The following is a 23034-nucleotide window of genomic DNA, read 5'->3' as shown; positions in this document are numbered from 1 at the left end:
ATAACGGTACTGCAGACCCTGTGCTGTATTGGACGCCTTTGAAGAGTGTGACGTGGGGCCATATTCATCACGACAACCGGTCATGTCATATCTATTTGAACATCACAAGTACTAAATTGTACCATGTATATACTCCTGCGTAGTCTCTCGGGAAGAGTTGGTGTTCTATACCATTTACAGCTTAGGTGGAAATGGATGTTATGATTATAACAGGATATCTGATTACTCACTGTGTCTTCGTAAGCATCTCTAACCTCTGGGCTGCCAGCCATTGTTAACTTTAAGATGTATGTAGCACTGGGGTTATTAGAAATGGATTGGCACTAGATACTGGCGTTTTGAATGCTGATGAATGATCATGTCACCATCTGTAAACGGCATACCCAGGGCTAATCATTTCCCTGGAATATTCACCCAGAATATATCCGAACAAATACATCTTTCCAATCAATCTCTGTGCTTTCTGAGCTTGAGGGTTGTTACTATGAAAACACAATAGGTAAATATTACATCGAGAAAGTGTAACGGTACAGTCTAAGGTACCTTATATATGATAACATCGTTCAGCCACAATGTTATTTATCATTCAAATGCCATCTTTTCTAGTGTACCATACCCTCTATTGTTTTATGAGAATGTTTCTGTGGTATATTTTCCCCTTGATATGTATTCCAAATTGTGCCCCCCGAACAACAACCAAGTTCATGAAACTGAGTCTGATCCCCTGGGCTATTGCTGATTGTCTCAACTCGTATATACCATAGACTTCAAAGTTCCCTTGCTTGTCTCTCAATTGATCTTCAAGTGCCCCAGAATGGAAGCTCGACGATACTTCCAACCCTAGTGATAAGTGGCAAATTACTCTTCCTCTCAGCTGCCAAAACGACGCTCGAGGCGATCGAAAGCCTATCTCGTAAGGTTTTATATTAATTTTAAATTCTGAACAGTTATTTCGGACTACATTCAAGTACTGAAAAGTGATAAAGTACTTAGTTCAAGCATGCTTGCTGATAACCCAGCATTAGCCCAACCATGAATACTGACGAGCAATGAAATAGCCAGGGAAATACATCTAATAAGGCGGCTAAAGCTGCCGCATGATATTATTATATTTCATGTTACTTTGAAATTCTCGATTGTTCAATCTGTCAATGTGTAATAACAGGAGGTTGAGTAATTTGCCATGTCGTTTATCTTTCTCTGATCACTTTCTGGCTTATAATATTACTTCAAATATGTCGATCTGATGATCTAATGATTCATAAAAGCCCTTCAGTATATGAACGAGACCCTAGTTGTCTATAATGGTCAAGATTTAAAAGAAAAATTCAAGGGCTTGCGTCAATCTCCTCTTGATATCTTAAAATTCACAACAGTAACCACGATAAAGTTTATTTAATCAGTGAAATATCTACATTGTCAACAATGATTCCTATTGTACTATAAAAAGATGTTGGGATATGTTTTTTATTTAGAATGTGTAGATTATCTTATTAGATATCATTGGCGTTAACTACCTTACCTGACATATAGATTAAGAATATGTAGGGTATCACCATACAACATGACTAACAAGACCGATATATCATCCATGCGGCTTCCCCTCACGCGATCATGTTGGTCGAGAGCTTGGCCAACACAGACGCTTTCACAGTTTCGGAAGAGATGGATATACTTTATTGCAATCATAGTGATTTAATGAATTGATTGTCTGTTTAGGTATGTATCTTATAGATAGCTCAAACGATCAGCAACTGAAACAAGCAAGTTATCATCATTCATTAACATCTACAAAACCACACTGATGGCCCGGATTCAAGCAGAATTGGCTCTGAATAATTGCCAAGCTTGTAGTGACAGTAGTGAGCTCTTAGTGGCTTGGTTGAGCCAAAACGCTGTGTTTCCAGTGGCTGGAAGTTGCCGTTCCCCTCTGTTGTCGCTTGTCAGCGGGCGCGCGGGAACTTTTTTCGGGTGGGCTCCACCCCGATACGGGACCCGACGGGGCCCATCATGGCCAGGATGTGATGGATTTGAAGACTGCTCCTGTTTCTCCCTCCATCATCAATTTGCCTTGAACTTGAATTTAACCCTTTCCAACTCAGCCCGCGGAACCCCTGACCGAAAACGAACCGCAATACAAATACGAGACGAGTGTAGTGCAGGAGAATTGCGACCGGCCCATGCGATTCAGAACCGACATGTCGGCTTCCACCTAAACGTCAACCGGCGATGACTTCAATCGTATCAGCCTTGCCCCTACGTACACAAAATCGACGACTACACACGATACTTTACGCATAAAGCCCGTCTATAGTCTCGCCGTCGCCCACAACCGGAGTTATTCAACACCTCTCCTACCCTCGACACCACCGCTATACAACCACAATCATGAGATTCTCGACGATAATTAGCATAGGCAGGATGGCGCTCTTCATCTCCATCCTAGCCTGCACTCTTACAGGTGTCCTTGCCGATGACACTGAAGTCTCTACATGGGCCGAAACCGAAATCCCCGAATGGGCCACTATCAACGGCATGCAGCTCTCGTTGTCAGCGAACCCTGGGCTGCAGTTTGCTGTGATCCCTCTTACGTCGAATCTGGGACTGAACGATTCCACCGGTCGAGTAATAGATGTATGTCTTGGCTCTGCACTGTTTCCTGGTTAATGCTAATAACGATTCGAAAGATTATTCATATCACGGGTAATATGATTGCGACGGACTCTTCAAATTACAACAAAGTGACTGATAAAGACGATATCGCCTATCTGTCATGCGACGAACCCAAAGGCGACTCTTTTCTCAGCCCCAACAAGATGCTCAACACATTGATGCAGCTTGATCCTCATCTTAGGGCGATAGTCCTGTATTCTACGTCCAACACATGGTGTGCCATCGACCCAGTCGAAAAACTTCCCTTTACAAGTATCTTGTCCATGGCCGATGGAGGCGAGGCCACACAAGCCCTGAACCTCTTGAACGGCACCAGCCGTGGTGAAGTGGTTAAAGCGAGCATCTTCGGTAACAACACGGATAATACGATACCGAAGGATGAGAGCAAAGGGGGTAGTAACACGGCTGCCATGAGTGTTTTGTACGCCATCACTGGCCTGATTACTCTGCTATTCTTGGTCATCATCACGACAGGCGCTGTGAGAGCCCACCGATATCCTGAAAGATACGGGCCACGAGGTGCACTTGGCGGGCGGCCACGGCAGAGTCGGGCCAAGGGACTTGCTCGGGCTGTATTGGATACGATCCCAATTGTCAAATTTGGAAACCAGACGCCTACAAAGCCAGATCCCGAATTGGAATTGGAAAATACGGAAGGGAACGATGCTGCCACACAGCGAACTGCGTCACGCCTCAGTGAGGCCAGACAGTCTGACGGGGCTCCGGCACCAGGTGGGGAGACCAATGCCGTACCAGCCGCGACTAGGGCATCGTCTTCTCCCGAGAGTGCCGAAGACGAGACGAGCGACCACTTAGGATGCTCTATCTGCACTGAAGACTTTACGGTTGGTGAAGATGTTAGAGTGTTGCCCTGCAAGCATCAGTACCATCCAGCATGTGTTGATCCATGGCTGATTAACGTATCTGGCACGTGTCCATTGTGGTGAGTTACTACCTTGTGAAATGATCCGATCCTTATGTATACTGACACGTTATTAGCCGCTATGACTTACGACCAGGCAAGGGTCATGCATCTGCGGAGGCGGATGTTGGCGACTCTAGCACACTGCCGCCACCTTTGGCAATGGAGGGTGCTGAGAACGACGCGCCTCAGTCATCTCACCGTAACCGACTCTCGAGACTTTTTGATATTAACCGCCTTCGAGAGGGGACCGTGGAAGAACAAATGGAAGCATTACGGCAGATGCGGGCGGAAACTAATGAAAATAACAATCAAGAGACAACAGAAGTTACTGAAGCGGCCGATGGCGAGTCGCAGGGCCAAAGTGCACGATTTGCGGCGAGGCTTCGGGATAGATTTAGAATCCGCACACGCGCTCAAGCCGTCGAAGATCATGAAAGCCAACGGGGGAGCTAGTGAGTAGCATGGAGGTGCCGGAGTATTTATGTTACCGGCGATATGAGTTTAGGGCTGAGAACTGGGGCTCGAAAGGCTTCACACTTTGAGTTAATCAGGGGCAGAAGGGTCCCTTGCATGCATTTGTGAACCGTTTTGAAGGAGAAGAATGTTCGGGATCGGCGTTGAGGCTGAGGAATGATAACTTGGGTTTCAATATGGACACACATGGGAAGCATGGCAAGGCGTTTCTTTGGACGATCGCACATAAGGGCGTGCTCACGACGATCGTGGTTGATGATCACTTTCGGCTTATCCGAGAGTGCAGATTCTTACCTTACATATGATACCTTTGATGATTTATTATTATACACGCTTATACGAAATCGAGACCTTATACAGCAGGGGTCCTCTAAAAGATTTGATTAGGATGTCAGCATATGGTAGTGAACCTTCCATAATCCAGCAATGAATAAACAGACCCTCAATGTTCACTCAAGCCTACATGCAACACCGTTCGTTGAAGATATTTGCAACCAAGCGCCCAGTGTCGGTATCGTGCATCATAACAGCATCTGATTCAGTCAGCTGAGAATCCGAACCCAGAGCTTGGCTCCAGTGACATGGCACCACAGGTGAAAGGTAAAAGTCGCAGAGTCAGCAGGAGAATGTAACTCGAGAGCCTCTTGGGTTTATTACCTCGGTAGATCATCAGGACTGTATGAACCAGCCTTGTTAGTTAGAGTTCAGCGCATCGCAACGGGGCTTTGTGATAAATCCTGACATCCTTATAAGGACAACAAAGACTGTTGGAACCCAAAGATGCGAAGTTCAGCAACCAGGCTGTGGCTTTTCGGAGGCACAATTGCCGCCGCAGCTTGAGGTCCGGGTAATTACAAAGAACTTAGTTGCTCAAATATCGCCACCGCAGTGAAAATGGATCTCGGGCAATGTATTGGTTTCCTGAACCTCATAATGTAAGTGTCAATTGGAAATAAGGTAATGACGCTGACGTGGGAAGTGTTTGTTGAGCATCCTTGATTTCCGTGTTTCAGATAGAACTTAAAAGGTCACTTGCTCCCACCATAAACAACACGCTGGAGTCATTGAATTGCATAAATGCAAACTTTCTTGGGTTTCATGGGCAACTTACAGCCAGCATGTTGGTAGTGGTTGGCGAATCAGGCCTGTGCAACGTATGTGATCTCAAAACCGATACCGTGAATATGCTGGTACGATGTGAGCTTATTAAATATAATCCCGGGCCACATCCAGACCAACGGTAATGCAGCAGCAGATGAACAGAACAATCTTCAGCGCAAATCGTCGTCTTGGATTTCTGGCAGCCTATGATAAACAAGCTTTGAGCTATCGACACTAGAGGGCAGGGGTGTCGAGATCGACCAATACTGACGATGCTACTCAGCCCAGGTCTCCTTCGTTGCACACAGCCTTAACTGATCAATGAGGGCTGAAGAACATCTGAGGCTCAAGATCGGGGATGCTATTCTGCGAGCTGTGCTCAAGCTGCAAAACCTCAGCCTGAAATGATCTTTCTGGGAAGATATCTGGAGCTATTTGCCACCAGGATGTCGGAAAGTTGTTTTGCCAAGCGGGATGGCAACTACTGAACCGTGACTTTGGGAGAACCTACCCGCCACAAAGCCGCCTTTGGATCTCCAATTCCTGCCGAGTCAGGTGAACCACATACGCGTGAAGTTTCCCTAGCGGTGCCGATTTACTGTCCGTCGGCCAATCTCGAGTCGAGGCACAGTCCGGATTGTGTTAGAGGGTTTCGTAACGGGATCTCGTCAGGGGGATTAGCGCGAAGGATCTTGATTGATTCCGGGGGTGGATAGATCGGATCTAGCCGGGTCTAAGTACTAACAATAGTGCAAGCAAGAAGACGGGAGGATTTGAATAAGGAGAAGGGGGTTTTTCCTTCTTCCTTTATAGGGGGAAGAATATGATGTTTCGGGAAGGTGAAGGATTTGTTCAAGCTGAGAAGGCTTTACCATGAACGGGTTTGGGAGGTTCCCCTTCCCCAGTCTCTACTTGCCTGCTGGATTTGGTCCCTGTTTACACTGTATCACATGGTTGTTTCCTCCTACCCATTAAACAGGGTGTCAGGATCCAGAAGAACTCTCCACATTCGAGACGGGAGACAACTTACCTTAGTACCTGCCTACCTACTTAATAAGGATTGGATAGCAACTCCCCTTTCGTCTAGTTTGCTCAGGGAGAGACATTATCTGAGCACTTCGCAGCTTCAAATTTCCTCAAGCCTCGAAAAAACACCATTACAGCCAACACAAGCCACGATCTATCGACAACACTGCACGGGGCACTCTTCCGTTGCTCCGGTATTGATGCCACTGTCAGTGCGCACTCGATAGTGCACAACGTCCAGCCATACCACGGGTTTGAGCACATCCATGTCGAGGATGGCTTACACCACCCGATGAACGATCGAAGTTAGGGTGTGGTCGATCTGTTTATTCCCATTTGTCGCCTCCTATCGAACTCCCAACCGAAATGGGTCGGCTTCATCTCAAGTCCCTTTTCTTTTTTATCATAGCCACAGCCGTATCGATCGAACGCCATGCCGCAAGAGACGGGGGTTAGAGTAATCATTAGCAGCTCTCCCTGGTATTGTTTTAATGGGAAAGCAACAATATCGGCCAACACAGTTTGCCCCGAGACTGGACATTCCTGAGCCTTGATACAATCACCAATCATCAAGAATTGGGATGACTTCTGGAAAATCGATCGAACAAATGCTTTACGAGTCAACCTTTTATAACTCAAAATGAATGACATTCTATCAAATAGCTTTTACCAACATTGTACCATCACAAATACAATGATTTTCTCCTACTTGCATCCGGAACCAAGTCTAACAATGGGTGACATACCGCACTCGTGAGCCATATCAAATACTCAAACAGAGGCCGGGACATCGCCAAGGATTCAGCTAGGTATTCGGATCCTCCGTCGCTATCCCAGACTATTCTACAGTGCCCACAAAGAGCATCACCCATCGTACTCCCGTCCACCACCGTCAGTGGCTCATCAAGTAACGACCACTCCGCTCTAACCTTATTTCGATATTCATCTCAAATCGTTGGTCGCTTCACACTGAATTTCTTGGTGAACAAAGTACCGATCTCTTTGTTGGTCCCCGAATCATTGTGCCTGGCTCAACAGCTATGCCGCTCAGTATTCCGGTATCATTCGTACCTGCGGCCACTCAAAGCGTTTCTGCATGGTGCCTGAACTTCTTCCGCTTCTGGCTCATCTCGGGGCGTATTTCATTTACGGACCCATGAGCAGCTTTCAAGACATTAGTTGGGTTGAGCTAAAGACCCCTAGTTTCCAGACTACTGGATAGGTTGTCGGCAGAAGAACTAGAGATCTGAGGCTTCCGCACAGTCATTAAAGTGTCTTGGCTTGATCTTTCTACTCTATAGCCACAAATTATGCTTTGACTTTATACCTGTCTGGGCAATTGCCCTTTTCTCCCCGTCCTCCTCCTCCTCCTTAACTATCACCGTACGCAACCCTCTGATCAAGGCTTGGAATTATTTTCGTCTTTCTATCGAAGATCTGCCTATTATCACTAGGGATAGTAACAAGAACTCTGCTGCATGCTTGGTTGTTCTTTCGGATCACATTTTGACACGAGCGTCCTCAAACACCATCTAATATGGCTCCCAAGCCTTCTCTCGAGCCTCGCGAGGCATATCTACCGAAACCTGTTCCTATAGGAGGGGATATTATGTCGGTTATTGTCTCCCTCGCTGCTTGTTCAATATTAGCTGTCTTTCTTTGTAAGTCTTTGCAAACCCTCATGATATTAACACTAAAAACTGACACGCACGATGGAATAGTCCAGAGAATTACTGCCGTTAGATCCTGGTCCAGGTTACCATTTGTTGCTTGGCGTAAGTCTCTTGAGCTGATGCGAGGATATGGTTCAATTTGTTGGCTAAACATATGATATAGTCGTCCTGGTCATCTACGTCGACTCCTATGGTTTTGTTTTCACCTCTGCAATCCTCCAACAGGTCTTCGGTGTCAATAGCAGCTTTAACATCTGCCATGGCGCCATTTTGCTTTGCCTCATCTGCTATGTCACAACCAAGATTGTGGGCTCTCCTGTCGACTGTGCTGTGGAAGGTTTTGACTAATGCGAGAATAGCTTATATACGTCTTTCTTGTCGAGAAAGCTGTAAGTTTCATATGTTGTTTGAGAATTGAAGTCACATGTCTAACAGTATATAGCATGTTATTCGAAGTTCTACTACACGAAGAAGAAACTCGAAACTTTACTTGTTCAACATGATCACACTTCTTGGTGGTTATGGAGTAGTTGTCGTTCTCAACTTTATCTAGTAGGTCCTTCTAGCATTGACTTTCGTTTTCCAACGGCTTGTTAACGGTATTAGTCGCATTGCCAGAATTGTAAACGGAGAGTGCTTCATCGGCATGAAGAGCATCTCTATGATTCCTCTTATCGCTTTCGATGCCGTCGTCAATGTCTACCTGACCATTCTTTTTCTGATCCCTCTTAAAAGTTAGTCGACATTCGGTAGTCTCACGTGCATATGCTAATGAGTTGTCAGATCTCTATTCATTCAAGAATCTTCCAAAGACCCATGCGAACTCCCGCCTCCGCAGTGTGGCCTTCCGTACTTTCGTCGGTGCTTGCTGTACCTTGACAAGCAGCATAGTGTAAGTCCATTGATGTCTAGCGTTTGGAATACCCCTAACATGAACTAGAAACTTGACTGTGTTAATGGTTCTTAATGGCGAGCCGGGTTGGGTGTGTCTAATGTGTTGCAACAGTGACGGTATGTACCTTAAACAAGGCGTCTGGGATATAACTGACCATATGGAGTCCTCTTTTCGGCCATTGTAGTTCAATGGGTCACTTCTCGCGACAGTGCTGGTTCTTCCAGTCAACCAGCTTCGGCTGCTGTTACGGATGGCAGCTACATCGGCAGACACGCCTCGTCAGCTCATCCAAGAAGCTCTCTGCATGCTTCCAACGTTCCCAACGTTCCTCGCGACGTGGACGACGAGACATCTCTTGTTGGGCATGCTACCGTCACCTCCTTGACGGATGACCCTGGTTTCGAAATGACCAAAGTTCATTCAGGGGCTACAAGTGGTGTTATCGTTACGACGACAATTCACCGTCAGAGCAGGCCTACGACCCAACGAAAGGAGAGCAGCGATGATGACGACGATATCGGGATTGAATCAGACCGAGACTTTCCGGTGCGGTCGGTTGCTTTTGCTCCAGACCACACAGAAGTCGCAGAGCCACCGCGAACACGAATCCAAGGTGGCCCCAGGCCACATCATCATGCCAAGGCACCTTCGTTCTCACGTCCGTTGAACAAGTAAAATTTACAGTACAAGGCTGTTTTAGAAGACAATTGCTTGGAATATTGGCTCAGAAAAAATCGGCGTTTTCGGGTTAAAGGTTCTTTGGACAAAGACAAGAGGGTTCTAGGCGTATTTGAAAAAATCGGGGGTGATATGGATGGGGGCGGAAATACCCAATATTTAGTTTTAATCATCACCAAGAGTTGCAGAAACCCATGCATCTAATCATATTCTTATTACCTCACGATTTGGGAAGAGCATCTATTCTCTGGGATAAGTTAATATGACGCTTGAACTTGACAAAGACGTTCCGCACCCATCAATGGAATGGATGGATGACACAATAGTGTCAGGTGTTGATCTCCCGCATTCATACACATGGCACAACATTCCTCAGCCTGCAACACAACTCAATCAAGACATTGGCGTGGCCACGGTCTATGATGAAGGCAAGGGTTCAAAGTCTCAAGTCGAGGCTCATGAGACAGCTTGACGTAGTCGTGCAAGTCGTCACTCATTCAAGCAGTACAGATATTCTGTCACAGGATGGCACAGTAGTTGGAGCAGTGAAATCGCTGTTCATTGTCATCGTAGCTCGTAGATGCATCTACACGCTGAAGGAAGTCTATCAAACTGCTAAGATCAGGAATTGTTCTATTTGCCAAGTCCTCCCTTTTTGTAATATCCCGGAATTGATGATAAGAAAAAGGTAAGGAGGTTGACCGCGATATAAACGTGGATACTGTGAGCCAGATCCTGGTCACCTAAATGCAAAATATGTACATAAGTCAACAGGCGCCATCCTTGAACCGAAAATGTTTATCCTCCCTCCCGAAAGCCAATTTTGAATGGTTGGGTATTTCCCTAGCGAGTGTACAAGAAGTTATAAAACGAACTGAGTGGCCATCTGCCATGAGCCTTCGCGAGCTTAAGCGGAGGCGTAAACGCTACCATAAGAGCTGAGCTCGGTCTCGCTGGTCATGAGCATGCCAGTCTCAACCTTGAAGTAGGAGTAAGCATCAAGGTAAGAAAGGGCCTCAAGCTTGGGGATGGCATCCTTGAGCCAGTCGGCAATGGCCTCATCAGAACCTGTAGGAGCAAACTCGGTGAGCCAGATGGGCTTTCCACCGCAAGCCTCGTGGGAAGCCTTGAGGTGGTCGAAGAGAGTGTTACCGTACTCAACCTCGGAGTACCAGTGGACGTTGCAGAAGTCATAGTGGCACTGCTCGCCGAGCTTCTCACACTCAGAGACCCAGTTCTTGAGCCACTCGACACCCTCCATGGGAAGACCACTGTTGCTGATGGAAGGGGCACCGATGAGGGCCTTTCCAGCATAAGGGTTGAGCCACTTGACATGGGCCTTGGCAGCGTAGGCAGGAGTCATGTCAGCCTGGCCAGCGTTGTCAGGCTCGTTGAAGCTGAAGATAGCCTTGGCGCCATCACTCAGAGCCTGGGCACAGTTGTCGGCAAAGCGGTCGGTGTGGAGAGGCTGGTCGTTCCAGAGGGTAGGGATGAAGTTGAGACCCTTGAGACCGCCGGAAGAGGAGTCCCAGTTGTAACCCCAGCCGCAGTTCTTGCAGTCGCCGGCGAAAGTGTTGGCGAGGTCAACGTTGTTGTAGCAGACACCGCGCTTGTGGGAGAAGCCAGCGGAGCCGCCAGAAGTGGAGCCGCTAGACTTGGACTGGGTGCTGCTAGACTTGGCCTTGGACTGAGTCTTCTCCTTGATGGCAGCCTTCTGGGAAGCCTTGGCGGCGGTCTCCTCCTTTTTGGGCTGGGAAGCAGGCTCATAGGCGGACTTGGCAGCTTGAGAGGGCTTGGCGACCTTGATAATGGTGGTAGGCTGAGCGGCAGCAGGAGCGGGAGCAGAAGGTGCCTCGGGTTGAGAAGCGGCAGCGGGCTGAGTAGCAGCAGGAGCAGCACCGCCGGGGCCGAAGTAGTTGTTCTCCCAAGAGACGACCTGACCGTCAATGGTAGCAACGACCCAGTCACCACGCTTCTGGGCGTGCTGGTGGTGAGCGTGGCGGTGGCCAAGAGCGAGAGCCGGCTCAAGAAGAGCGGCGGTAGCGGTAAGGATGGTGAGCTTGTTGGCGATCATCTTGACTGAGATGACTGGTATTCCTAATCAAGGCGATTTGGGTAAAGATCGATGAAACCTAGTGTTTCCCGAGACGGCAGTCGACTTATGTAATGAATGTGAAGTTGTACTTGATATTCGGGTTGATCACAGTCGGGATGACAAGGTGAAAGCAACAACGAAAGATCGGGGCTGAGACGATAGTTGTAGTTATGTGATCGGCACGGCCGAGTAGGGAGTGTGTATGCGATCTATCAAAGACGCAGATAAAGAAGGGCGACGACTAGTCGAGACGAGGGTTGAAAACACGGGCTGATATTGACGAGATGAAGGAGAGAGGGGGAAGGGAAGTTCGAAACCATGGGGGGGATATAGAGGGTTTAAGAGCAAGGAGGTCCCTCGCAATAAGGCAGGCAAGTGGTGTGGTTTGGACATGATCCAGAAGTACAGTACAAGTGGTGAGGTGGACTGGAATGTATCTTTTACCTGCTGACGATTGTTGGAGATACCCGTGTCTTCACCTGACACCTGGTATCTTTGTTTCCAAGACTGGAAAGACTGGGAAGAAAGACCCCCGCCTGGGCCATCGAGAGCCTCCACTTGCAGGGGCCGTTTTGGGGCGCTTTCGGTGGACTCAGGTGAAATGCTTGGAGGCATTCTGCAATTCCATTGGCCGACGCTCTGGTTCCTGGCGCCGTGCTAGAGTGGATCTCTGGCCGGGTACGCCATCCCTGGCAAAAAGCGGGTAGTATGTCAGGGGCAGCCGCCTCAGGTAGCATCAAAGCAGTTTCCGATTGGACGAGCTGGCCTCCCTCTTAGAACCTAAACAACAGGTCAACGACAGCGACAGTGGGCAAAGGAAACATGGGTTAACGTGGCAGTGGATGCACGACCACTCACACAGAGGCACACACACGCTGTGCCTGAACTGAAACAACTATACATGCGCTATTTCATCCGGCTTTGGTCTACTGCAGGTCCTTTCTGCAGGAACACACACACAAAAAAAGAAAAAGAGGAAACAAAAGAACAAAAGACCGCAAACGGCCCAATTGTGTTAGTGGCCCTCAGAGGAATGATTCACGCACTGGGGCCTTTGTTACTTTTGCTGCAATGCCAGCACTCTTTCGCCCCAATTCCTGACTCGATGATCCCACAACCAAGCTTCTGATATCCACCATGGTATAAAAAACTAAACGGTCCCGAGAGATTAAGCCAAGACAGCAGAGAACACGACCGAGTTTGCTGCCGGCACTTGGCCTTCGAGAACCCTCAACGCCCACTTCCCAGCTACTAACGTAATCGGACAAGGCCGTCGTAAACGTTGGCCCTAACTCCGTTGAGCTGATCCTACCCAGGATGCCCTGTAGCCTGTAGGTAAGGTAGCTGATGCGATGCTTATCCTGGTGCCAAGCCCAGCCAACTTGATGAATGCAAGGCCAGAGGTTAACAACCACCAACTTCTGCATCACCGTCATCATCTGGCTTCTCGTCATTCCAATGCTCTCACACCAGAGGCGCATGATACGCATCATATGACGCTCATCACGACAACTAGCAACGACAACGCACACACACACACACAATTAAAGCACTCAGAACAAGGCGCACAAAGGCTGCCACCGACGAAAATTCTAAATGTCTTGGCTTTTTGGTGCATCCCAGCCTCTTGGGACAAACCTGAACCCATTGCTAAAGGGCCACGTCGGCTGCTAAACCCAATTCTCACTTAGCATCCGCCGTGTGAAACACCGTCCGAAATTACATCCGCAGCCACAGTAGGGGGGCTCCACGCGTACAACCATGATATCCCTTGTCAATATCTGAGCAACCTGTTAGCCGGGATTCCGGATCGGATCCTCATCGCAGTCCACGATGGATGGACGCTGCAAACGGATGGAGCAGAGACATTATTGAGCCATTTTTGGCATAAAAAAGCTTGGTTCTCGATTCTCATAGTATGGCAGGGTTGTCACTCATCCCCACAGGAGACATTCACAACTTGGAACAAGAGAAAAAAAAAACTCAATGCCGCATTTTGTTGCTCTGACTCAGATCTTCACAATCTGTTCTGTTTTCGTGGAAGTCTTTGCCATCACTTTGCATGATGAGGGTTGCATTTTCTGCACCTAGCCATGACCGAGCACCAAGAAACACACTCAACACTCTTTGCTTTGTACAAGCTAAATATCACAGACTCTATTTCCTCGGCTTGGCACCTAAACTATTGACATGTGGCGGTCAAGCTGACGTGTTACACTCAATGCCCTTTGAGGCTGTTTCTTTGTGCAACTTTCCTTAGCTAGTGCTTGGGACTCTGGTTGATGGACTCCCCTGATCAGTGTCGTTTACTCATATCACAGTGTCGAGTAAACAAAACAAGCAGTCTCTCAAGCGACGAGCTGCTGCCTGTATGGGAAATCCTGTTTCAGCCCATAACTTATGGGCCTATGGGGCGCTCATCTTATCTCACGAGATCGCTTCGGGGCGGTACCTGGAGTCTGTTGAGCTTTTAATAGGACTTGAGCATGGCTCTTGCTCTCCACTGCCCATGAGCTGTTGACTCTGGGTCGATGATTCGATACCGCAACGCGGTTCAAGGTATCCAATTTCAGAGTACGATGCATTGAGCGGGACGTTAATATAATGTTGTTGTGGTATACGAACGCTTGGGGATATGACCCACCTTGGCGGGATGTGGATGCTGTTGACCAAGGCGTACCGTTAATCAACATGGCAATGGTGAGAACAGCGGATCTCTCAGGATATGAGGCCTCCCTAAAAAGGAGCGTGAACGACATTTCAGGTGAGATAGCTAGGATGCGGTAGTGGCAGTGGTTCATTCAAAAGATGATGATAAATTTCACATCTTATATGTGGTACAGGGTAAGATTGTTTTGTTTACATATAAACCCCTTGCTTCATTATCACATGAAAGCCCCAACAAACTGTAGGCCCCATTGATGATGGATTTATTACACTTTACCGATGCTAGATGCATTATGTGTATCCCTTCCCATCAGATTTCAACATATTGCAAGAACCCTACCTGTTGGCATGTCGTTTGAGGTGCTTGTGCTGTCTGTCTCGTAATAGGTTGTGAGCAACCAAAACCCGAGACTTAAACAGGTGAACTAGAGAAACCGCAACAAACGCAACAAGCCATCGTTTTTAAAATAGATACTGTAACATGGCTCCAGAGTTCAGGTGAGCTAATAACATGATCGGCGCTAGGGAACCTGCGAATCGCGATATTTGCAGAAGCGCCCGACGATGGGAAATGAGGTGAAGGACTAGAGGACGATCGCGGGCGCGCGCTTGTTATTCCCGTGATTTGGCTAGTAATTACACTACGACGGAGTTGAGTGCGACACCAAAAGTGCCATCTCCAATCAGACAATTCCTTGAGCTTGCTGTTGAAACATGGTCCGTTGTCATATTAAGATTCTGGGGTAAAGTTAAACGCCAACAATGGGCATTGTAACGGACATCAAACTGGAGCCCCGCTATAAGGTAACGGAGAATCTGCAGCCCGTTGAGAGCTTATCGAGTAAGGCTGGGTCTGTGGCGAAAGTCACAATTGCCCTGTTGGTCAGTAAATCAGTGGAGGTCAACACAGCCTCTTCCATGAAGCCAATATCCAAAATCCATATAAAGTCACGACATAGCCGCAACTGATAACTATCAATCTGAAAAACCGCCTAGCAACACCGAAGCCCAAATTGGGATGATAGTGCGAGAAGCGGCGGAATGATGACCCGTCATCCCGCCCTGTTAGTTAGGGATAAACTGCCACTACAACGAATGATAGAACAACATGTTCAGCTAGTTGTGGCAGGGCTCAAGCCACTTGATAGGATCGTCCACTACCAGCTTTAACACGTGACATTGTAACACGCTGATTCGCTCCTGTTGGGATGAGGAAGCTATCCAGCTCTTGATGCCTCGTGAGTTCTTTGGCATGCTTATAAAACTTCAACCTTTTAAACACGAAACATATATTCTATACGACGATTTAGATGCATGAGGACAAAAAGCTGCCGCCGAGTATCATTACTTCTACTCTGGTCGCTTCTGCCACGGGCAATCTATCAGAGCTTCAAGGAGCTAGCTGAATTACAACCAGTCCACACTAGAAAGCAATCACATCATGGACATAAATCAACAATTCACTCCGGGAATGCTGTCATTCACCGATCAGCCCGAGTTTGATTACGCCGCCTTTCTCCAAGCTGACGATATCACGTTTGGCGAGGGTGCCCAGACCCAACAGCAAGTACCATCAGATTCCTCAGACAAAGCTACCCCACCAAGCACAACATCAGGGTCTAGTAGTGAACTGGTTGCTCAACCTTCTGCTCAGAAACAAAGACTTGAGCGAAGAGGCCATACCAAGAGTCGAAGAGGTTGTTACAACTGCAAGAGAAGGCGTATCAAGGTATGTAGACCTGAAGATCTAGTTCCATGGACTGGCTAAGACCAGGAAGTGCCAGGAGACTCGGCCTGCGTGTGGCCACTGCACCAAGACGGGCCTGAAGTGCGAGTATCCATCTATGCCTCAGATCACACATCAGGTGCGTAAGAGACAAGGCTTAACAACTGTATCAACTGACGATCGTGTATCTAGCCGCATCACCAGATTCCTCTATTCAGTCTCCAGGATATGCGCTTCTTCCAGCACTTTCTGACGCAATGCTACCCTCATCATCCCTTGAAACAAGAGGATATCTGGACCCATGAGATCCCATGCATTGCCCACAACGTATGGATCCCCATCAAGTAAAGGAAACAAGGCAGTTACTGATCGATCTAGCATGAATACCTTATGCACGCAATCCTCGGTTTCTCGGCATCTGAACTTATGAGGAATGACGCCAGTATTGTTTCGTCAGCCATGAACCACCGTATCAAGGCAATAAGAGCAATCAAGAAGCGTCTGGCTGAGACTGCCAGAAGCTCAATGGACTATGAGGAAGCGAACGCTATGGTAGCTACCTGTTACGCTCTTACATTTCAGTCCGTGAGCTTGGATGATGGATTGGCGGAGTATCTGACCTTCATCCGTGGTATCATGATTGTGGGAATGCAAATGTTGTTCCGAGGTATAAAACCGATATTTGAAAATATGATGGAGCCGGATCAGGATGCCTTACTTGAACCCCTAATGCAGGGCCTCCCACTAATTCCAAAGGGCTATACAGACTCTGCAATGGAGGCTCTTACGAATCTCAAGCCACTGTGTACGCAGCCAGTCGAGGTTGAGTATCATCACCATCTCGTCAAAATGGTCGAAAAGCTCTACATCAACTCGTGGGATGGTAAGTCTCTGATCATACAACACTGGCACCCAGCTAACTAGGTCTAGCATATAAAGCATACACATCACAATACGGCTGGTGGATGTTACTTCCACACGACACCTTCCAAGCTCTCATTGATCCCGATAACCAGGTCATGATGCTGCTTCACTCACATTGGGTCGCCATCAACGAGATCATGTCTCCTATCAGTGGGCAAGAACGAAACGTATCTGAAAAGTATCCTCCACAGAGAGATGGCCAGCCACAACTTGATCCTGGTTTTGCCCGATGGCTTAAACATATTAATGCTAATATCGACCTTGAGCACCAGATTTATAATCAGTGGCCGATGTGGGTGGAGGAACAGTTGGATCATGATATTACCTTCTTTGGAAGGGCTTGATTGTCGGGTTATCCTCAGTTATTCGGTATATCAACAGGTGACTGAAGTTTGGATATCTCAATGCCCTTCATGCAAGGCCTCTTCATGACTCATATTGTAAACGGACTCAACTTTTGCTGTTGTTATGTCTGATAGTCACATGTATGGACAGTTGATTTGAACGTTGATTGGTACGCCCAGCCTGATGCCTTGACTCAAGATATCGTGGTCTTGATGCAAGAAGGACTGTACGTGTCTCAGGATAGTGTGCAGACACAGTAAGACTCTCTCGCATTTTCATTGCAAGATCGGTAGCATCTGGTACTATATGTGCAGCTGCACTCTTACCGGTCCTCAATTCCCGGCGAAGCTGAAGATCTTGTCATTCAGCATGCAGGTTGTTGCAAGATTTCGAACTGAAAATCTTCCAGTAGAGAAAATATATCGTGCCCATGGATTTGACAGCTCAAGCGACGAGAGTGTTGCCTACCGTTTCAAGTTACGTTCTCCTGAGGAAAACGTGAATATCATCTTGGATGATAGACCCCTTCAAGGTCTTTGACCATGGCCGCGAAAGGAACAAGAGCAGAAGACTCAAAGAGGGACAGACACCGAAGAGGAGAGCGTGAAGGAAGGGAACGAAGAGCCGATAACTCACCTTGGTTCTATGTAATTGTCACCTTCCAAACTCCTTACGGTCAGGTCAGGACTTTCCCTTCAGATAAGGAAATTCATGATTAATTTAGGAAGCTCTCTATTCTAGACGACTCAAATACTAAGTAAAGTCATCACAAGCTTAGGAGGCTCTTGAAATGTCGTTTTTTAGCCCCCAAACCGACTCAAGGTCTCAAGTGTCGTTCCCGGTGCTAGTCTCGGCACTGCCCCAGCAAAGCCCCCACTATTGAATCTCGCATTCATCGTATTCCACGCGATTGGGTCGGGCGTGGGGGGATGATCATCATATAAGCCAATCATGTTTTGGGGCAACCCTCACAGGGCTGAAGGATGCCTTGGGCTGTCCCCGTCATTGAGCAACCAGTAGTGCCGTATTCTTCGGGTTTGGCAAATAGCCAATTGAAGGTCTCACGATAAATAGGTAGATCATATAAGTTCGTGGGTATATATAGGCCCTCTGTCCGCCTTCAAGATGGAAGAAGTTTGAAAGCGAGCATCATAGTAAGACTTACACCAACGACTTATCAGCATCACCAAGCTACATTCAAAGAATCAGGTATTCAAAATACTCTTGCCAAGACCACTGTTATAGAATCATGTCTACAAAAACTGAGACAATGACAACTTCATCCTTCGAACTCGGCCATCGCCCCTCTGGACACTTAGCTCCACCTCCTGACTACGAGACTACTGAAGCTGTAGAACTATCACGCCTCTCGCCAGCTACGTCTTCTACAAACTCCCTTCCAGAATATACGACGCTATACAACAATGAAAACGGAGACTCAGCATCGTCCTCTTCAACATCTGGATTTTATCCTACAAAACAACTGCAGATCCAGGCTCCTGGGTTTGCACTTATTAGGCTTCCTCTACCGCCTCAGCCAGATCCTATCTATGTCTTCAATGTCGCAGCAACGGGAGAACTCGATGATGCAGAGTATGTATCGATTCGGCCTACAAGAAACTCAGGCTCTTGCTTTCTTGCCAGGGCGAACGACCCTACACAAGCAGCTCTATGCACGACCACATACCGCTTTGGTCCAGGCAAGCCTCCCAAGATACGTTTTGTTGGGGATGGATCGCAGAACGGCCAGGCAGAGGAGATCGAGATCAGCTGCAAAGGTGTTCTAACTCGCAGCACCATCATGCGCACTCATCTCGGCACTTTCGAATGGCGATATAGTTCCCGCGCCGAACGTCGAAGTGCAAAAGCCTCTGTTGGCGAGGAAATCGATTGTCTACTCATTCTAGACCAAGTCATGAAAGTGGCCGTGGCAGGAGGAAAGCAGGAAGAGAGAAGACGCAAGGTTGGGCAATTCGTGCGTAGCGATGGACTCCGTACTCAAGGTTCTAGGAGGAGCTCTGCTGGAAATGGTGGACGGCTTATGCTTGATTTGCGTGAGTGGTTGGATCGGAAAAACGAGGCAATTGAGATGGAAATTCTAGCTGTGGTGAGTTGTGTGTCCATGATGAAGAAAGAAGTGGATAGACGAAGAATGCATCAGACTATGGCCATCATGGGAGGTGCTTCTGGTGGATCCTAGACTGTTGGGACGAATATGGTCCTCGGATGAGATTGATACTAGTGATAGACTGTTCGTATATGTTAGTTATAGAAACCGACCTTCTGCTTTTCAAGAGACACTTTCGTTAATTGTGGCCGGATAAATGCTAACCACCAAAATATATCCCATATAACCCATTGGTGTTCTTATTCTTGCACATCAGGAACCGCAGTTTTCTCTCTGGGTCCCAGCTCAAGCACCTCAGTCGATGGAATTTGTTCCTTCTCATTCAAGTTGGCATTCTCGAGATCCTTCTTACTGCACTTACACCTGTACCTCACCGAGCACCCCTGCTTCTCACCAATGAACGGGTCGTTGCGGCATGATTTGCCAAACAACTCCAGCAGCAACACCCACACAGAGAGAGCCAAAGTGATGGATATCAGGTTTAGCGAGTTTAGGCTCTTAGCCAATGGCAAGAGAAACAAGATGAGGCAGACGAGAAGTCTATTGGCCAACCGTGTCTTCTTGGACAGGCGTCTAGTTGCTGGATGGCGATGATCATGAGTGACTGAAATGACTCCCATAAAGAACAAGGCTACAGCAAGGCCTTGGGAGTAAAAGTACCGGATACCGTCAGCCATCTCAGGATCCGAACGCTCGATATAGTGTTCCGTAAGATGCTCAGGGTTGGCATCCGGAGTATCTGCGACCCAGACGAGCTTAGATAGTCCGGCAGATGCGAGAATGTAGCCCATGATGAACGGGAGATGAGCGTAGTGCCATACGGACGCTTTGTAGGTTAGCAAGGGGTCATTACCATAGCCTGTATAACTTACAGGATATCACGGAGCGTCGAATAGCATGGATGTTGATGTTGCTGCCATCGACATCAAAATAGATCCAGTTAAACACAAACGCCTGGCAAAGACCCAGAACAGCCTTTCCCAAGAATACATCAACGGTATATCCTCCATGACTCTGAAACATTGGTCCCATGACGGAGTATCCAAACACCAGTGAGACAAAGGCATTGGTTCGTTCAACACGATGCTCAATATTGACGGCTGGAAAGAACTCGAAGATCCCCGAGAGATACTTTACAATCCTTTTGTCATGAGCAGCCTTTCGGCCGTATTGGTAAATTCCAGTGAGGATGCTCTGGCCGCACATATCCAAGATGATGGCAACCCAGATGAGTCCCAGACGAGAAGGCATCTCAACATGAATACTAGCAATCCATAGGGCTGCAGGCACAATTATGTTGAGAGCTTGACAGAACATAACACCTCGCACCATTGGCAGCAGGTACCCAGTGTACAAGAAGTGGAAGACACCTCTGAAACGGGCAGCGACATAGAATGATACCAGCATAGTGTAGGTATTGTGCTCGCCAGGATAAAATGCATATGTCATGTTGGTCGAGAACCTAAGAAGTCAGATGGATGATTCCTGTTGTCTATTGCCGACGTACCCCAGAAGACAAGCAATCTCGAACAGAATCTCAAGCCGTGTAAAGACATCGTCCGTCTCAAACCAACTCAAGATCAGAGTGATATCGGACCAAATCTTCCATGACATGATGAACGTGATTGCGAAGCGAAGCAGCTCTTTGCCGGTCGGCTCAGCCCAGACATGCTCGCCGTTGACATGGATGATACCGACTTTTCGAGTGGTGAGAATTTGTTATCGCAACAGAGTTGGGTTTCTTACCATAAAGAAGATCAAAGAACAGCTCAATGGCCATGATCTCGGTGTTTTCTGAAGCACGCCACAATAATCCCTTGTGAAACCATTGCTTGACCACTGGTTTCTTAAAGAGTTTGATAGTTTCTCCTAGTCGAGGTTGACCTCCACCAGAACCAACTGAGAGTGTATCTGAAGTTGACATGTTGGAGGGGTCGGCAGCTGGTGAGGGGTCATCATCATCATAAGTTCGCAGTTCAGCACCATAACCAAACTTGTCGAAATTGGCACTTAGAGCAGACGTGTTGGTAGAGAGTCGTTCCAGGTGGCCGTTGACGATATCAAGTTGACTCTGCATATCTTCCCACTCGTCAAAGGCAGGGCCATGCCGTTGTCGAAAGTGAGCACGGCGATTCTCATGGTGATCTCGGGTCTCTCTTAGATAGTCGCAATGTTCTGGTGATCCGTGGATGACAACTTCAACCTGAACATCATTTCGCTTTCCATGTTCTTCACGTAAAGATTCGAGATCTTCGGGTAGAGAGGCGATGATCTTCTTGCCATTTGGCAGGAAGAACTCCTGCGGTCGCCGGCGTCGAGCAGAGGCAATGTATGACATTTGAGCACAATTGATTGAGCTTGGATTGTCAATAAAGTGAAGAGACCAACACTATATGAGGAGAAGGAGCTGAAAAGCTGCGAGATAAGCACACAGCCAATGGTCTTAGTTCATTGGGCGGCCGACTCTGAACACCTAGGCCCCTGCTAATTCGATGCCGCTATCATTGGCTTTTGATGATGTGTCTCACAGCTTATTTGATTGATCCCCGCAAGTGAAGCTGGACAGCCATCCATTGCGAAGAGGCACTACTGGGATAAGCATAAGTGTTTCATTTTAAGCTCAACGGGATGCGTGGTCATCATGACTAAGTGATTGAAAATAATTGCGTTTACTATTGGGGTATAATGCCTGTTGCCTTATGAATGAGTATCGAGAGTCTCAATTTGGAAGGATTCCATTAGCCTTACGGAGGAAATTAGTTAGATCCAGGAACGCAAGGGTCTTCCCGCTATACTAAGATGGCGAAAGACCAAATCACGTGACCTGTCTTCTCGTTTCGGCTGTTTCCCGGCTCATGACAAGGTTCTGCCTAAGGCCGCTATACTAGCTCTGCCTTTGCCCGGTAATTCGGAGCAAAGATTCAGTAGCCATCACCAACTACCAAAACCCATCCCTCCCAATTCAACCTCCAACACCGCCAAAATGACTGCTGCGTGGAGAGCCGCTGGTCTTACGTACGTCAATTGAACCCCCAGACACTGCCGACTACAACATCTTCCGCCGAGCGACCGTACCGAAACACCGAGAAGCTAACATTGCGTTTCGATAGCTACAACCGCTACCTGGCCATCGCCGCCCGCGTTGTCCGCCGAAGCTTGAAGGAGGACAAGAGAATTGCTGCCGAGCGCCGAGGCGAGATGGATTTGCGATTCTCCAAGTGGCAGGTAAGGCGATACGGGAACCGAAAAGACAGCGAAAAAAGCGACGCAGACTAACATATAATTACCTCAACAGAACGGTAAGCAGGGTGAGCCCAAGAACCTCGCCGCTGCCAACGCCGCCATTGCCGCTGAGAACGCTGCTTAAGCAGATCGATTTGGGAATGATTGCGCGTGGGATAATAGAAGCGTGGCGCTCGAAGGGGTTGCTCGGTTCAGATGAGATGGACTTATTCCTCAGCCGGATGCATACACCTGGAGCCACTGTACCATAACGATTGTTGCAATGTATCAATCAAATTCAAAACTACGACTGCAATTGGAGGCAAGAATGGAATTGCTGGTGAATCAATGTTGTGATGTAAATGATTTCTATTGTGATGCTCGCGGTGGGACGTCCGCATCTCAACTTTCTGTCACACCCGGCTACAGCCGAAAGAGTAGCTACGGCTCCGCTAACGATGTGCATCAACACACATGACCAG

At 47.7% G+C, this 23034-nt stretch overlaps 7 protein-coding genes across 7 annotated transcripts; 5 read left to right on the top strand and 2 right to left on the bottom strand.

Moving 5' to 3' along the window:
• Positions 1-2051: 2051 nt before the first annotated feature.
• On the top strand, positions 2052-4140 carry FOBCDRAFT_2827 (uncharacterized protein). Its single transcript, XM_031181456.3, has 3 exons — positions 2052-2634; positions 2688-3616; positions 3673-4140. The coding sequence occupies exons 1-3, from the start codon at positions 2389-2391 to the stop codon at positions 4049-4051; spliced, it is 1554 nt and encodes a 517-aa protein (XP_031042224.2). The 5' UTR covers positions 2052-2388; the 3' UTR covers positions 4052-4140.
• Positions 4141-7736: 3596 nt separating this feature from the next.
• On the top strand, positions 7737-9442 carry FOBCDRAFT_283478 (uncharacterized protein; the record flags this gene model as incomplete). The annotated part of the gene is made up of 9 exons (XM_031181455.2): positions 7737-7860; positions 7921-7974; positions 8036-8178; positions 8232-8261; positions 8315-8424; positions 8479-8606; positions 8656-8764; positions 8813-8883; positions 8931-9442. 9 exons carry the CDS (start codon positions 7737-7739, stop codon positions 9440-9442), a joined length of 1281 nt encoding a protein of 426 aa, XP_031042223.2.
• Positions 9443-9982: 540 nt separating this feature from the next.
• On the bottom strand, positions 9983-12010 carry FOBCDRAFT_211039 (glycosyl hydrolase catalytic core-domain-containing protein). The gene has a single exon (XM_031181454.3). It carries the CDS (start codon positions 11517-11519, stop codon positions 10353-10355), a length of 1167 nt encoding a protein of 388 aa, XP_031042222.1. The 5' UTR covers positions 11520-12010; the 3' UTR covers positions 9983-10352.
• Positions 12011-15648: 3638 nt separating this feature from the next.
• FOBCDRAFT_283476 (uncharacterized protein) lies at positions 15649-17201 on the top strand (the record flags this gene model as incomplete). The annotated part of the gene is made up of 5 exons (XM_031181453.2): positions 15649-15936; positions 15986-16072; positions 16126-16260; positions 16312-16816; positions 16864-17201. 5 exons carry the CDS (start codon positions 15649-15651, stop codon positions 17199-17201), a joined length of 1353 nt encoding a protein of 450 aa, XP_031042221.2.
• A 1250-nt stretch (positions 17202-18451) lies between these two features.
• Positions 18452-19402, top strand: FOBCDRAFT_283475 (uncharacterized protein; the record flags this gene model as incomplete). Its single annotated transcript, XM_031181452.2, has 1 exon — positions 18452-19402. One exon carries the CDS (start codon positions 18452-18454, stop codon positions 19400-19402), a length of 951 nt encoding a protein of 316 aa, XP_031042220.2.
• Positions 19403-19569: 167 nt separating this feature from the next.
• Positions 19570-21668, bottom strand: FOBCDRAFT_267063 (bacterial low temperature requirement A protein-domain-containing protein; the record flags this gene model as incomplete). The annotated part of the gene is made up of 4 exons (XM_031181451.2): positions 19570-20156; positions 20203-20792; positions 20838-21027; positions 21077-21668. 4 exons carry the CDS (start codon positions 21666-21668, stop codon positions 19570-19572), a joined length of 1959 nt encoding a protein of 652 aa, XP_031042219.2.
• A 486-nt stretch (positions 21669-22154) lies between these two features.
• FOBCDRAFT_211032 (mitochondrial ATP synthase epsilon chain-domain-containing protein) lies at positions 22155-22920 on the top strand. Its single transcript, XM_031181449.3, has 3 exons — positions 22155-22345; positions 22441-22555; positions 22626-22920. The coding sequence occupies exons 1-3, from the start codon at positions 22314-22316 to the stop codon at positions 22695-22697; spliced, it is 219 nt and encodes a 72-aa protein (XP_031042217.2). The 5' UTR covers positions 22155-22313; the 3' UTR covers positions 22698-22920.
• The last annotated feature ends 114 nt before the right edge of the window (positions 22921-23034 follow it).

Source organism: Fusarium oxysporum, chromosome I, assembly GCF_013085055.1.
Source record: "Fusarium oxysporum Fo47 chromosome I, complete sequence".
NCBI lineage: Eukaryota > Fungi > Ascomycota > Sordariomycetes > Hypocreales > Nectriaceae > Fusarium > Fusarium oxysporum.
Note: the sequence above shows the minus strand (reverse complement) of the source record. Positions and strands in the feature narration are given on the sequence as shown.